General features: G+C 54.0%; 3 protein-coding genes across 3 annotated transcripts; all 3 read right to left on the reverse strand.

Moving 5' to 3' along the window:
- Nucleotides 1-7: 7 nt before the first annotated feature.
- On the reverse strand, nucleotides 8-5512 carry TBX6 (T-box transcription factor 6). Its single transcript, XM_039884587.1, has 8 exons — nucleotides 4411-5512; nucleotides 4087-4321; nucleotides 2923-3190; nucleotides 2693-2839; nucleotides 2545-2615; nucleotides 1397-1470; nucleotides 1131-1314; nucleotides 8-1050 (listed from the first exon to the last, which is right to left on the reverse strand). Exons 1-8 carry the CDS (start codon nucleotides 4526-4528, stop codon nucleotides 837-839), a joined length of 1311 nt encoding a protein of 436 aa, XP_039740521.1. The 5' UTR covers nucleotides 4529-5512; the 3' UTR covers nucleotides 8-836.
- A 126-nt stretch (nucleotides 5513-5638) lies between these two features.
- Nucleotides 5639-9328, reverse strand: YPEL3 (yippee like 3). The gene is made up of 6 exons (XM_039885562.1): nucleotides 9299-9328; nucleotides 8774-9055; nucleotides 7938-8120; nucleotides 7805-7848; nucleotides 7491-7599; nucleotides 5639-6134 (listed from the first exon to the last, which is right to left on the reverse strand). The coding sequence occupies exons 1-6, from the start codon at nucleotides 9326-9328 to the stop codon at nucleotides 6045-6047; spliced, it is 738 nt and encodes a 245-aa protein (XP_039741496.1). The 3' UTR covers nucleotides 5639-6044.
- Nucleotides 9329-10140: 812 nt separating this feature from the next.
- Nucleotides 10141-15839, reverse strand: GDPD3 (glycerophosphodiester phosphodiesterase domain containing 3). The gene is made up of 10 exons (XM_039884589.1): nucleotides 15180-15839; nucleotides 14891-14933; nucleotides 14520-14655; nucleotides 14394-14439; nucleotides 14118-14236; nucleotides 13954-14043; nucleotides 13493-13626; nucleotides 12115-12174; nucleotides 11960-12011; nucleotides 10141-10332 (listed from the first exon to the last, which is right to left on the reverse strand). Exons 1-10 carry the CDS (start codon nucleotides 15316-15318, stop codon nucleotides 10204-10206), a joined length of 948 nt encoding a protein of 315 aa, XP_039740523.1. The 5' UTR covers nucleotides 15319-15839; the 3' UTR covers nucleotides 10141-10203.
- Nucleotides 15840-15948: the final 109 nt, after the last annotated feature.

A 15948-nucleotide genomic window follows, 5' to 3' on the forward strand; every position in this document is an offset into this window, starting at 1 on the left:
GGTTTGTGTCATATTCGGGAATGAGCAGCGATGCTGGCCTGGGTCCTGGCATGGACATCAGGGCTTTGACTGCCCCAGAAGCCTAATCTCTTCAGGAAGATGAGGCTCAAGCCAGTCAACTTGCCCAGAGCCTCCTGGTCCCCATTCACTGACAGTGACTGCTCTTGAGGGCTTTGAGTGCTAAGTGGAGGGCTGGGTTCTCAGAAGTGGCTCTATTTAATTCTCAAAACAATGCCTGTCAGGTCATTGATTCCCCATTTTCCTGAAGACAGGCCCAGAGCAGGTGGGTTTACATGCACAGTGTCAAGCAGATGGAAATGACAAGTCTAGATTTGGCCAGGGTCTCCCCACAAAACCTTTGCTCATCCAGCCCCCTCCCAGGATCAAACACCATTAGCCCAATGTTTCCAGAGCACTGATGTCTTTTGAATTTTATTAACAAAAATACTCTGGTCCTGAGAACAAACTGGTGTGGCTCTCACTGGGGTAAGGGGTTTGATTGGCTGAGCCCAAGGATGAGGCCTAGGAGTTGCCAGTGCTGTTCTGAGGCCCCATTTGGCCAGGTAGAGCCTCCCTCCATTCACACGGAGGTGAGATTCGAGAGGCGAGGCGGGAAGGGGAAGCTGGCCCCATCTGGACTCCCAGCAGCTTAGCCTGAGCTTTGAAGCCAGAGCGGGGTGGGAGTGAAATCAAAGTGTGAAGTGGGGTAGGGGAGGCCCAACGCAGCCATTTGGTGTGGGGGATGGGGCCAGTGGAAGTAAGAGGGGTACAGGCCTGGGGGAAGGGAAGTGGAAATTTGTGGTGGAGGACAGGGAAGCAGAGGGTCCAACAATGGCTCAGAACATTGGTTTAGAGCCCACATCCAGGCAGGCCCCAGGCCCAGGGTAGGACAGGGAGAAGGGGCCCCCTTGGAGGAAGTGCGAGGCAAAGGGTGCTGGAGGCACCGCTGCTGGGTATCCTGAGCCTCCTGGGCCAGAATGCAGGTCCAGGAATGCGGCTGAGTAGGGGGCTGAGCGCCCAGAGTCTGGAGCCTCAGGGAAGCTGGGGTTCCTGAAGTGGAGAAAGGTGTCAGAAAAGGGAGAGGGACTCCAGCCTAGAAGAGCCCAGCTCTGTGCCCTTGTCCCGCTTACCTTGTTGGAAGGTGACTGGGGGCCCCATGGAAAGCTGCAGGGTGCAGAAGGTAGGCCTCAGCACTGGGGCCACCACATGGAGGAGCTGGGGCAGGAGCAGCTTCCTGGGGTTCTGGGGCCTGCTCTGGCTCTGACTCACGAATGTCCCCACCCAATGTGGAATCACAGGGACCACCTGGTGCATCTGGGGAGGCAGAAGAGATAGGTCGGGCTGAGGAGAATCAGCATCTCAGGCTTGGCTGCATTACAAATAGGACTACACTCACCTCCACTCCCATAGGCTTCTGTGGCTACTGGCTCTGGGCCCCGCAGTTTCCTCTTCACACGGGCGTCTCGCTCCCTGGGGAATATGATGATGATGGTGATGATGATGATGATGATGATGATGATGATGATGATGATAGCACTTACCAGGTGCTAGGCATTCCCCCTCCCAGGGACCCTATCAGGTAGGTGCCATTATTATACCCATTTTACAGATGGAGGAACTGAAAGCCAGATAATTAAATGACTAGAAAACAGAGCTGGGATTTATTCCCCACTTAAAACTTTCTCATGATTTCCTATTGCATTTAGAATCAATGGAAACTTCTTCCCAAGCTCCCGGGCTCATCCCACCTTGCTCGCTCTGACCGTCCCCACGAGCTGCCTTCCAGCTCCCTCTTCCGTCTTTTCACCTGCCTAATTCATCCTTCTTGTCTCCATCCAGGCATAACTTCCTCAAGGATATACTCTGACCTCCCACAGAACCACATGCCTTCCCTGATAACATTGGTCAACAGTTACACTGTTACATTTGTTGGGGTGACCTTTTGATTAATGTATGTTTCCTTTGCAAGGGCCAGCCCTGAGGGGGTTGTATTCCAAATAGAAGCCAAAGTCCTAACCAAACCTTTAGTGTCTAACATAATCTGGCTCCCCATTACCTCTCTCACCACTCCAGCCACACCACAGGTATGCTCCCACCTCATGCTGTTCCCAGATATTCACATGGCTCCCTCCCACAATTCCTTCAGGTCTTTTCTCAAATGTGCCTTCTCGGTGAAGCCTTTCCAGGCCTCTTATCTAATCAGTAACTCACTCGTTTTTCCTATCTTCCTTCCTGATTTATTTCTTATATCTTTAGAATTTATTTCTAATGTATATTATTTCTCTCATTTAGTTGTCTACTCTGCCCACCAGAGTATCAGTTCCATGAAGGCAGGACATCGATTTATTCTGTTTACCGATGTTATCTCCAGTGCCTAGAACTGTGCTTGGCACATAACAGATACTAGATAAGCATTCGTCGAATCAGTGAATAAATGTTTTTACTTACCATTATGTTCCTGGCGTCAAGCACAGTGCCTGGCACATACTGGTTGATTGATAAACATTTGTTGAATGAACGAGTAAATGAATGAACGATACCAACCTCTTACAGTTTCTGCCATTCTCCCGGAAACCTTTGGCAAAGGGGTTGGCTGCAATCTTCAGTTGTGTGATCTGGGGGCACACATCCAGAGTCAAAGCTCCTGTAGCCTGGATAGGGTATTGCCACCTCCTCAAGCAGGGGCACTCACCTGTGGGTTCTGGTAGGCTGTCACGGAGATGAACATGGTCTCAGGAAAGCGGAAGGAGGCGACACCCCCCCAGTGTTGGCTGCAAAGCTGGGCGGCTTGCACCAGGTGTACTCGGGGCTGATACTTGTGCATGGAGTGCAAGATTAGCTGGGAAGGAAGAAACAGGCGTGACCCCCTGCCCTGGGCCCCACCCCCCAGCCTCCACCCTAGGGTCCCAGCCTGGGCCTCACGTGGCCGTGGGGGTCCAGTGTGCTGTTGGTGAGCTTGACACGATGGAAAGACACAGGCTGCCGCATCCAGTGAGCACCAGTGGCAGGAGAGTCAGGGTGAATGTAGACTCGGTCAGGCAGGCGGGGCTCTGCCTTGCCACTGGGCTCCCAGCGCTGGCCCTGCCAGCGGTAGCGAGCTCCGTCCACTGGCACCACATCCAGAAGGAACAGGTAGCGGGCCTCGGGATCCAGACCGGTGACTGATACTCGGCAAGCAGGGAACATGCGCCTGGATGGGAGAGAGGATGGGAGAGGCCTGGAGCTACCCACTGGCCAGAGGCGGGCACAGAACAGGCAAGGGAGCAGAGCCACCAGCTCATGGAATTCTGTTATAGAACATTCAAGGTGGAGGTAGAACTGAGGTCAGGGTCTGGAAGGTTGTTTTATCTCATTTTACAGGTAGGAAACAGGACAGATCTGATCAGGGTCACACAGCAGGATGGAGCAGAGCTTGGACTCCTAACTCCTGGCCCTTCAAACTCCATTTGCAGAAGCACAGATGACACACTTTTCTCCAGGAAATCTTGCCAGGAGCCTTCTTGCTCTCCACCCTGGTCTCCTCACCTGATCTCCAGCACCAGAATCTACAGCTGCTGGACAAACTTGCTTCAGATAAAAAAAATGTTCTGCCTTCAGTGGGGCAGAAGACTCACCATGCTAGGGCCTGAGCTCCTGGCCTAGATAAAGACCCCCAACAAGACCATACACTGACCATATCCCTGCCTCCAGGGTGACCCCGGACCTAGTCCCATACTGACAAACCCTAACTCTGATCCTAACCAGATTTCTCTGATTCTGGTCACTGTCTGGCCTTTGACCATAGTCATTGTTTAAACCCCTGCAGACTGACCCCTTGATCTAAGCCACATACTAACCTATAATCCTTCCAGACTTTCTGACCCAGCCACAGACTCAACATACTGACCCTCAACCCTTGCCACAGCATGACCCCTGATCTAGTCACCGTGTAACTCCTGACCCAGGCCACAATCACATTCCGAACTTAGAGCTAGAGCCCCCCTCTAGAAACACCCAATCCTAGCCCCATCACCAGGAACTCTGCCTTTTCCAAGAGACCCCCACCAGGAACATGCTGAGTCCTCTGACCCTGCCCAGCCCCCTCACCTCCCAGCTTTGGTGATGATCATCTCTGTTCCCACGGAATTGAACTCTTTCCACAGTTCCCGATTCTCCAGGCTCAGGCTGACTCCAGGGAGTGAATGAAGGGCCTCTGCGGCTGCAGGGGCCGGCTCAGTGCCCAGGGCTGGGGGAAGAGGGGGCAGAGGTGGGGGAGCGGCCAGAGTGTGGGGAGTAGCCTCAATCCCGGAGAGGAAGCAATCCAGTTTGGGACTGTTCAGATCTGGAGATAGGGGGAGAATGACTAGGCAGCCCAAGGCCACAGCACCCCCCTCCCCCAATTCCTACACAAGAGCTCATCCCAAAGCTCACCGGGGTAGCAGTACCCTTCTGCTAGGGCAGGCGGGAAGCTGGAATCGGCCCCTGGCTGAGGGGGCCCAAGGCGGTAGCTGGTCCCCAGAGAGGGGTACAACTCTCGTGGATGGTACATGGAGTAGTCTTGTCTGGCCTCAGGTCACGCTGCCTAGAGTCCCTCGGTGCTAAGAAATGCCCCCTTTATAGCTCACAGCTCAGCCCCTTCCAGACCCAGGATCACAGCCCCTCCCTCTTTGGGGCCCTGGAGTTGGGCTGGGGTGGAGACCCCTGGGGCCTGGAAGGGGTCCAAGAGGGGGCCGGATACCTGGGTACCCTCCCCTTCTTCCCTCCCCTCCAGGCTTCATAAGCCTCAACCCCCTGCCCCCTCATTACATAATTAACTCCTCGGCCTGATTGATCCCCAGGGCTTGGACAGAGATGCAGTTTGGCGCTTCCGGCCAGCTGGTCCCCTTTCCCACGGGGGGAGCCCCGGCTAGGGATAAGCTACTGAGGGGCGGGGCCTGGAACCTGGGATGGAGCCTGGAGTCCTGGGGCAGACCTTGCTACCCCACATTTTTCTGGCAGGTGACCTCTCCCCACCCACTACCCTTCACTTGGAGGATGGGGCTTGGAGGAACGAAGCATGACTGGGGGAAAAGAGCAGAGATAGAGGGAGGCAGCCTGAGCCTATTGTTACGCTGGGCACCGGAGTCCACAGCTGAGGGCTGAAACAAGGAGTCTTTTCTGGTTCCCATTCTGAAAAACCTCCCCCGCTCATCCAAGTCTCAAAAGTTCAGAGGTTCCCCACAGCTCTACAGTCCCTGACTGGAGGGCAACCTGGGTTTCCCAGAAGGTCCCGTGCTGGAGAACCCTTGGAACTACACTTCCCAGCAGGCCCAGCGTCCACTTTGGCGCAGAGACAGATGCCGCTGGGACTGCTGGAAGTTGTAGTCGGAAGGAGGGCAGCAAACCGGTTGCCTCCCAGGAGAACTGCCCCCGGGCTGTAGCAAAATGCTAAGGCTGAGAAGATACAGGTCCGCCGAGGTCATGGCCCAGGGACCCAGAGTGGGCTGGGCAATCATGGGGCAGTGAGACCCGTCCTGGACCCTAGAGAAGATGGCTGAAGCCAGGCCCAGGAGTGCAGGCTCCCTCCCACCTGCCCCACTGGGGCTCAGAAGAGAACAGGTCTACAGAGGCAGGAATATGCATTTGGGCCCCCACTTCCCGATTCCACATGAGCCTGGGGCTGTCTCCACTCCATCGCTTTATTATGTACAAACGCTACAGAACAAGGGGAGCAGACACGAGTGCGGTGAGAGTGGCCCGGTGGAAGGCGTTCACAGGGCAGATGGTGCACTGGGGCTAAGACAGCAGCACACGGGTCATATCTATAGGATAGGCGGGGCAAGAATAGGTTAAAAAACGAGATCCAAGCCAGCCAGATCGCAGGGCGGTGCGGGGGTGTTGTCCACCTTCTGATTTTCCCCCAAGGTCACAGTGCATGCAATAAAATATATGTACAGGAGCTGGATCCTTCCTCTGCAGGGGGTCTGGGTCCAGAGCTCTCTTCCAGCGGATTTCGCCCTTCGGAAGCCAGTGGCGCCCCCTGGCGGCCAGGCCGGGCTGGAGCCACATGCGGCAAGAGCGCGGGGTCAGTCCCAGCCGTTGTCTTTGATCATGTGGTTAAGTTCAATGATGTACTTCCCCTCTTTGTACTTCTGGCTGCTCTCGAAGGCCTGTTCCTGAAAGGAGGGAAGAGGCTGACATCCCTGGAGCAAGGGCCTTAACAGGGATAGGGGCTGGGGCATGGATATGATTGGCTGCATTTCACATGTGAGAAAACTGTCACCCAGAGAAACCAAGCCACCTGCCCACAGACACAGAGCTAAGAGGGTGGGCTGAATTTCTCATGAAAGAGACAAACAGAATTCACTTTTAAAGTACTATTGTTGGCTCCAACAATGAGAACATGGAAGTTTCTACAAGATTCAGGAATTACAAATTGGTAGCCTGAGGGCCAGTTTTGGCCTACACGTGTGTTTTGTCTGGCCAACAGAGTTTAATAAAAATAACTTTGAAATACTAAAATATAGACAGGCCATGCGCACTCTGGTTTGTCACAGAATGCTCCTCCCCCATGAATGTTTCCCCTTTTGCAGACGCACAGTATCTGCTTGGCCCTGCAAGCATTTGTTTTTGACCTCTACATTAGGCCACCTCTTTATTTCACAGAGGTCCAGAGAGGCCAAGCCACCCGTCCAAGGACACAAAGCAAATCTGTGGTAGGGCTAGGGATAAACTCAAGGTAAAGGCTGACTGCCTGTTTCTGCCTGTGGCAGCCACATCGCAGAGGTACCACAGCTCCAAAAGACTGCAGTTTCCCAAGAGCATCTTTTTTTTTTTTTGCTGCATCTATTCTGATCCCCATAACAATCTTGGGTGCTGGGTGGTGGCTTTATTCTCCACTGCCGGATAAGGAAATTCGACTCAGGTAGTGAAATCAGACCCTGGACAGCAGCACTGGCAACAAGGACCTTGGAAAAGGAGGCTCATGGACCTAAGCTCCATGTTGCTACGGGGTCTTGGGCAACTTCTCTGATCCTCTGAATGGCAACAGAAGCTGGGGTTAAGGGTTTGGAGTTAAAAAACAAAACAAATGTAGGATTCTGGTCCCTATTTTGTTATTTACTCGTGTGTGTGACCTTGGGCGAGTTACCTAACATCTCTGGGCCTTCCTTTCTTCTGTAAAGTGGAGATAATAACAGACTCTACCTACAGGATTGTCGTAATGATTAAATGAGATAATATATGCCAAGCACATAACAGTACATGGCAACAGCATTCATCAATGGTAATTCTGATTATATACTTATATCTAAAATGGGGATGCTTGTGCCTGTGAGGAGAGGGATGGGTTAAGAGAAAAATTCTAAAAGCCCTTGTGGGATGTGAGAGAAGAAAACATGGTCAGGGGATGAAAAGACAGTTAGTTTAACTTGTGTGAGCTGGACCTATGTATGCTGAAAGATTGCCAGATGGCTGCTTGTTATGTGAGGTCAGGTCAAAGGCTACCCTGGGGTCAGAGGTCACTGACTCACATATTTCCAGCCCAAAGTGGTCTTGCAGTTCTCGCAGTGGATGTCAGCAACAGCATGAAGGCCCGTCAGCAGCACCCGCTCCTCGGCTGGCCCACAGCCAACGTTCACCCTGTAGGGATATGGGGACAGTCCCGGGGAGGGTCCCACCATCACAAAGGCCCCGTCTATCCAACTGTGTCTGTCCTTAGCATCTAAGAGAAGGGTGATCATAACCTGCTGGAACCAGGGGACTCTTGGAGTCTCAGCATGATGCCAGGGGTACCACAGGTCAAAATAGAGGTTGGGGAAAGAAAGAAGGGAGGCTGAATACTCACACAGAATTGAAGAGGTAGGCACGCCCCTGACTGCCCTGGAAAGACTGAACAGTGGGAGAGAGAGAGGAGGGAGTCAGGGCTGCTAAGCAGCCCCTCTAGCCTCCTATTCCAGTCCCAGCTGTGACCTGGTTACCTTGGAGATGAGGTCGTCGTGGTTGGCCAGGTGAGCGCGGCAGTGGGCACAGCTATACCTCCGGTGACAATCATCCAGGTAGGCCTGAAACGTCTTGGGCTTTGAAATCCGCACCATGGCGGGGGCTGGGGGCAATGGCCCCACACGGGGAGCAGCCCACGGGGAGCAGAGGGAGCCCAGTGCCTGCCGGAAAGGGAGCGAGTGGACTGTCAGGACATGCAGGCACACCCAGAGCCATGGGGACTCTCTCTGTCACACTTGGCTGCGGTCTCCTCTCCCCAGAGCCAGCAGCCTCTCCAGGGGCCAGAGCCATCTCAGTTTTGACTCACTGAAGAGGCCTCAAGTTGTACCAGTGGGGAAACTGAGGCTAGGAGGAGCCCAAGATGAGTCACCCACTTGCTTCTGGCCACACCCCTGCTGAGCTGGCAACTGAAGCTGGAGGAAGGGGCTTTAGAGTAGATGATCTGTCAGTGCTCTGTTTAGCGGCTGCATGGTGGGGTTAGGAATTGGACGGTCTTTAGGATCTGAGCCGCGGGGGGAGGGTTAGGGGCGACTCACTTTAAGGTACAAGGAGTTCACCTGGGGCAAGGGTCCCTCACCTGGAGAAGGCTGGGGGGCCCGCTGAAGATGGAGGGTCACCGAGGGGGAGGGGCCTACCTGGGGACGTTGAGGCCTGCCCATGCCGGGAGGAGTCTACCTGCACGTGGAGTCTTTACCTGAGACCCCGGACTCACTCTGGGGTGGGGTTGGGGGGCGGGCGCCGGGGGAAGGGGGTTGTCCTCGTTGGCGGGGCGGGGGCGCAGGGCGACGCGCAGCCCTGGCCATGCGGGCCTCACCTCGCCTGGGCGTGCGGGGGCCCGGTCCGCCGGGGTGGCCTGGCCTGGGAGTGGGGGGCGCTCCTGGTGGGCGCCGTCCCCCCCGGCCCGGGTTCGCAGCCGCCGCGACTTGTTTACACCGAGACCAGCTGCTGCCGCCGCTGCGGCGGGAGGGGGAGGGGGCCGGCCCTTGGTCCCGGCGGTCGCGGTGGCCAATAGGCGCACGTCATGCAAATGAGGGGGCGCGTCACACAGCGGCCAGCGCAATCCTGGGCTACCCTTCCCCCTGCTCTCAGCTCCCGCCTACCCGGAAATGCGGCTGCAGCTCGCGACCCAGCCAGCTGCCCCTCTGGCCTTCCGCGGTCCTTGAAGGAGCAAGAACCTGAGGTACCTGACCTGGTGTGGGTTAGGAGGCGGACAGTGTCTGGATGCACGCCTCGGGGACATAATAGTCATAATTATCAGCGTTTACCCACCACCGTGCCCCACTCTCTTAATCTCCGCAGCAGTCCTATGAGGCAGCTTCTGCTATTGTTCCCACTTTACCAGGAAACTAGCTTCAAAGAAATCTAGCATCTCTCCCGAGGTTATCCAGGTGGTAAGAGGCTAAGCTGGGGTTCTCGCTTTGGTCTGATTCCACAGTCCTTGCCATAGCACCAAGGGCAGATTCTTGGAATGGAACCGCTAAAGGTGTCTGTGTTAGACCCCTGGGAGCCAGAGCTAGGAACAAGCCAATTCCTGTGGAGCATCGCCTTCTCCAGGTGGCACCCTCCTCTGGTGCCCCGCCCCTCCAGGCTGAGTTGGTGTCTGCTGAGGGCTTCCCCCTTCCCTTTTCTCACATCCCAACGTCTGTTTAAACATGTGTCTGCCATACTAAACTTGGCTTGTTTCCTGCAGTAGCTCCAGTACCCAGCCTAGCCTAGTCAATACATGTTTGTGAAATATGTGCTTCATTAAATGAATAAGGTACTGGGGCTAAAGAGGGCCGAAGAATTCGGGAAGCTTCTGGAGTAGGAAACTTGGGAGTGGAGGGTTGAATGGCTGAGGTAGCAGATGGAAGTGCTATGAACTCAGCTGTCTCAGTCATTCCCACCCTCCGCAGCCAGGCGAGGAGGCTCTCAGGGACAAGTCAAGTCCTTTGCCCTGTGCCTGGTGTTCTTAAATGGTCTCAGGAGAATGGAACCCTTATCTGTGGCTCTAAAGGGACATTCCTGAGGAGAGCGGAAGCCAGGCTGGCACAGGGTGTGGCATTATTCTACATCTGGAATGTGACGGAACCAGTGGGTCAGGCTGGTTGGCCTTAGGATGGCCTCTTTTGTCCTAAGCTGCCATTTTTGCAGTTTTCTAGGATCCCCAATCATCCTTCTCTCCAAACACAAAGGCATGACTGAAAAGAAAATATTTATTAGGGAAGGAACAGAGAGAAGGCAAGGGCCTCTGGCCCAGAAGGCCTACGCAGCTGCTCTACGGTTGTCCAGGTAGTGCCGCAGAGCTGTGGGGTAATCAGTGATGACACCAGTGGCCCCTAGGCTGTAGGCCACTTCAAAATCCGACTCTTCATTAAGGCACCAAAATATCACCTGGGTGGGGAGGGAGGGGCTTTGTAGTTTCAAACAACTTTACCTGGAACCCCCCCCCCTCATAAATAGATGAATGGGGCTCTCCCCCTCTGTGGAGTGGTGGTATGCTGGGGAGCTGATTGTTAGGTTTTCAGGAATTTCACAAACTGATTTTAAACACAGCCATTATTAAATATTAAATTATATAATTTCACAAACTGGTTTTAAACACAGCCATTATTAAATATTAAATTATATAAACTTGCAATTCAGTAAACTATATTAAAAACCAAAGTAATAAATACTAAAAACTCACCACTTCCTAATAATTTTACTACATTTTACTATTACTTATGCTCTGGAGATTATTTCCACTGTACACAGTCTGTTGAATGTGTACAGTGGAAATACTCTATAACGATGTGCTACCTCACATCTCTTCCCAACTCTATGTTCAGTGACTTCATGTTGGTAGCCTGAAATTGGCCAAGGTGGGAGTATAAACACCAGAAAAATGATCTAATGCTCAAATTAGAGTGCTTCCCCCCCGTTGAAGAGCCAGTTATGGACTGCTACTCTGCATCTTCCCTGCCTCCTGAGTCCTTTCCTGTGGCATTGATAGAGATAGTAGGTAGAGATAGTATTTGTATCCTGGGCAAGGCGCTGATCTGTAAGAGCCACATCATCCCCATGCCTCACTCACTCCTACATTCAATCAGTGGCTTTGTTGACCCTTCCATCCATCCCCACTGCTGCCACTGGAGCCCAAGAGCCCAAGTTCTGTCAGTGGCGGCAACAGCCTCCTCATAAGACTTTCTGCTTCTACAATGGCCCCCACAATTTCTTCTCCACATGGAGAACCTCACTCAACAAACCTTGGATCAAGTCTCTCTCCTGCTTAGGGCCCCTCAAAAGCTTCCCATCCTGGGCCGAAGTCCAGGTTTCTTACTGAGGTCCACACACTGCCTGCCTCAGCCTCTGCTGCCTTCTCCAGCTCCCTTGTGCTGCTTCCTCCAGACTGCAGCCTGGTAGAAGCCCTCTCAGTTCCTCAGACTGCCAAGGCCTTTTGCTCCTCTGGGCCTTCCTACATGCTGAGCCTCCTGCCTGAGATGCCTTCCCTTTCCCCTCCCATTGAGCCAGCCCCTCACTTCTTCCAGAAGGCCTTCTCTGACCCCCACAGCCCACTACACTGTTTCCTTACTGCCTACTGGTTGCCCCTGCAATGGCCTGTTTCATTTCCTTCCTCTGCCCTTGATGGTAAGCTCCCTGCTTCATCCCCAGTACAATAGTGTCTGGAACTTATTCTTAACGAAGGTTTGCTAATTACATGACCTGATCAAAGCTGATGCTCAGGAGAGTGGGAGGAGCTGGGCTAGGCTGGTCTTTGCCCAGCCCCCCTCATCAGGGATCAGGACAGTTTAATACATCACAATGGCTAGCATTTATAAAGCCCTTAGTAACTACCAGTTACATATCCAGAAGAGTTACCTACAGCATTATCCCCATTTAACAGATGAAGAAACCAAGACTCAGAAGGTGACCTGCCCGAAGGACCCAGCTAGTCAGTAGCAGAGCTGTGATTGGAACGCAGTGCTAGGCCCACGCTGTGAACCATCCCCTTGCTGAGGGGGTGGTGGTCGAGGCTCACCTGCACCCCTCGCTGCTCCAGGTGTTGGATCAGACTTTTCCTCATGATGAGCCTGTTGGGGGGTGATGGCAAAGGCCATGATAAGAGGAACTAAGAAGAAGGGCAGAGGCAGATCTCTAAGGAGACACTCCACCCAGCCTTATCTCCCATCTCACCATTTAGAAACCACAGCACACAGCTGGTTCAGGCCAGAGTAGGAGAATGGGAAGTAGGTCCTGCAGAGAGGTGGTGTCGTGGTCAGCCCATGGGTCTCTCTCTGTCACAAGGTGGGTAGTTGGGTGGCAGTGACCCCTGACCAGTGAAACCCGCCCCCTCTAGAAGAACCTTTGCAGTTGGCGAGCTGAACAATTCACCCATTGTTCAGTGAGATCCTAATCCTATATCCTTGACTCCACGCTTTGAGGGTGTGCACTTGCTTCACCATTTTATAGGAAAAGAAACTAAATCTTGGAGAGCTAAAGGGACTTGCCTGAGGTGACACAGCAAGTCTGTAGTGGGGCCAGGACCAGAACCCAGCTTGATTTCCAAACTGGACATGCAGTCTGGAGGAGGTCCTAGTGCTTGGGCCTGACTAGCTTCCTGAGACCAGACTGCATTTAGTGGGTTGGCTACTTGCCCCTAATTGTCCCACCCCAGGGGTGACTCTAGAGGCTTCACAATGTCCCATGGCAGGCTTTAGAGTCAGACCCAGGGCAAACTGGGCTCTGTACTTTCAGCTGTGTGGCCTTGAGAAAATTATAGAACCTCTCTGAGCCTCAGGTTCTCCGTAGGTACTACTGAGTCATGATTTTTGTACCTTCTGGGGGTGCTACAAGGTAAAGCTCAACTAAACATCCTTTAGGACATGAAAACACTCTGTAAATCCTGTATAAAAAGTTATGTACACAAAGTTGTAGCATGAGTCTTTGTAGCAGGGATTGTGGGGCTGGCTGGGAGCTTCCCTCAGGACAACAGAGGGGAGCAGAAAGCACTGGGGCTGCCACAGAGAAGTTCCCAAAAGTGAAGGGAGGGGCCAAGCCTGAGAGCTGGTGAAGTATCCAAATTCCTGATACTTTGCCCAGCTGTTACTTTGTTAATCCATGTCTCCCACTGGGAAAACACTTGCTTTTCCTTTTGAGAATCAGAGAGTAATGCTATAATTTACATCTGTCTTCCTAGCAAGATTGTAAACTCACTGAGGGCCTTACCCCACCCATATTGGTCTTATGTATTAGTGTAACTGCACCTGCAACAGAGTAGGCATTCAATAAATATTTGTTGGATGAATGAATAAATGAACACTTTGTCCTAAAACTCCATCCACATCAACAAACATCTGCATAGAATTTCAGGGGGTTTTTGGACTCCTTAGTATTCATGAATGCTGGATGAGAACCACTGTCTTCAAAGCACCCTGGGGGTTATCCTGAGGGCATCTGGGGGGCTTGGGGCCCTATGCAATGGGGCTTGAGATGGGGGAAGTATTTTTCTGAGGACAGAAGCAGCTGGGGGCCTGGGGAGGATGAAGAAGGGTGTTGGGGACCCTGTGGGTACCTGTTGATGATAGTGGGCAGGAAGCACATGAAGAACTTCTCGGGAATTGGGATGAAGGGCAGCAGTCCCACGTAATAGAGCAGTAACAACCAGAATCCTCGGCTTATTGTGAAGCAGAATGGCATCTCGGGGTTCTGGGAAGCAAGGGGAGGTGAGAGAGGGATCAGTCTGCTCCTGGGGAAGCAGAGTAGAGGCCTGGGCTGCAGGGGAAACAGTTCTGGACATTCAGGAAGCCCTACTACCTGTAGGATCAAAGCAGCATCTTGGTCCAGCGTTCAAGACCTAAATGCACCTTCCCTGCTCCCACCAGCATGCCTTTGCTCACATACTTTCTCCATCACCTCACCTCTCAAAATCCTCCAGAACCCCCCCAGGCTCTTCTAGCCTAGGCCCCTCAGGCTGGGCTGGACTCCAGCTCCTGGGAGGAAGGGCCGCTGGAGCAAGGAAGGAAAAAGACTCACGGCAGCCCTGCACTTCTTCATGACTGAGCTCTTCTCTGAGGCCCAGATGGTGATTTCACTGCGGTCAAAGCTCCTCACCAGGCTGGCTATCTGGGAGGGGATGGAGGTGATGGGGAGTCAAGCCTTCTCCAGCCCTGGCCCCCCAACCTAGCCTGTAGCACTACCTTATGAATGAGTTGCTCGTTTTCCCCTTTGATCTCCACACTCATGGGCATCCGAGGGAACCTCTGGAACAAGTCCTCTAGACGCACCATGTGCTGGTCTGACCCATGTGCAAAGTGGCCTGGGGAAAGTTGTGGGAAGAGAGATCAGAGGAGGATTGGTGGGGTGGGGGTAAGAACCCATGGGATAAGGGGCAAGTTCCAGAGGAGGAGAGCAGACATTGAGGCTATCACCCTACATGGGCTGGACCAGCCCAGAGTCATAGTCAATGCTCTTACCAGGTGAGAAGTAAACCTCCAGCTCCTCCTTGTAGAGGGGCAGCTCCTTGGGAGAGCAAAAGCATGTCACCAGGAGGCATGTGTGGAGGCTCTCTGGGTATGATGGGGAGCTGGGGCAAGACCCACCTCAAAGTCCAGGCTGCCCACATCCCTATTCACGCCTGACTGGCGCGACAGGTTCTCGTCGTGGGACACCACCACTACACCATCCCGCGTCAGCTGGCAGTCCAGCTCCAGGAGGTCGGCTCGCTGAGCCATGGAGCTATGGGAGCAAAGATCAGTGGGGTGTGGGACATAGGGATGGGCCAGACCGCAGGCTGGTGGGACAGTTCAGGGGAGCGTGGGTGGAGTTTAAGGTGGAATGTACAGGCTGTGCACTGCACACCTCCGGGAGGCTCCTGTCACCCAGGCTAGGAAGTAAATGGCACCCCTTGGCATCATGCAGCACACGGCCGGCACGACCTTACCCAGCAACTGGGCCAGGTGGGTGCACTCACTTCTCCATGGCCTCCATGGTGTTCTCCAGCCTCTCTCCAGATCCTGTGTGGGGTACCAGAGTGGGTCCCTCCTTCTCCCTTCCCCACTGCCTCATCACTCCCGTCAGCCCAGGTTGAATAGCCTCTTCTTCCCCATTCCACATCCTGCGCCACTACCCTGCTCTCCTACCTTGGTTTCTGCCCTCTCACATCCAGCTCCTTGTACCCACTCCTCTGCTGTCCACCCTGGCACCTGTCTTGCTATCCTCACTCCACCCTCAATAGCTGCCACGCCCCCCCTCCGGCTCACCTCCCCGGTGGGCCCCCAGGCGGGGACAGAAAGCTGGAACCCAGGGCGTGTGCAGCAGGCGAGGCCGGCGCAGTAAGAAGATGGAGAGCAGGACATAGCTACCCAGAGTGGGCAGAGCGTAGTAGAGCAGAGGGCTCATGGCCGTACTGCCTCTCCGGGCTCCAAATGCTGTGAGCTCAGCTGTCCCTGATAAATTGTGCTGTCTTGCCGACTGCCTGGCCAGTCTGATGTAGGCTGGTTCCACCACTGGCCGCCACCACGCCCCTGGGACCTGCTGAGCCTGCTGCTGGCTGGAAGCCAGGCTGCAGGGCTCAGCTGGGGATGGAGGCAGAAGGAAAGGCCAGGCGGCTCTGGCTCTCACACTCCCAGGCCCGTCGTAGACCCCAGTACTCCTCTCTTCTCGGGCACACAGGGCAAGTCAAGTCCTCCACCACCAGGTTGCTACAGCCTTCCCCCTTCCCACTGGTGTGTGTGGCCAAGGGATGTAACACACTGCTCCTTACTATTTCCGGAGAATCTGGGGTGTGTAGGGTACCCCTGAGTCACCCCGGAATCACCCGAGCCAGTTAGACAGGAAGCCAATAGAGAGGGTAGAGAACAGTGACTCTAGGGAGAATTGACCCCACTCTGTCCAGGAACCTGGAGCTCCTTACACTCTCATACTCAGCCCTGGCCAGAGGGGAGTCAAAAGTCACTAGGGCCAGGTAAAGCCACAACTGGGAAGTGGCTGGGCTGAAGGTCAGTCCTCAGAGCAGCAATGGTTAGGGAC

Source organism: Pteropus medius, unplaced genomic scaffold, assembly GCF_902729225.1.
Source record: "Pteropus medius unplaced genomic scaffold, Ma_sr-lr_union100, whole genome shotgun sequence".
NCBI lineage: Eukaryota > Metazoa > Chordata > Mammalia > Chiroptera > Pteropodidae > Pteropus > Pteropus medius.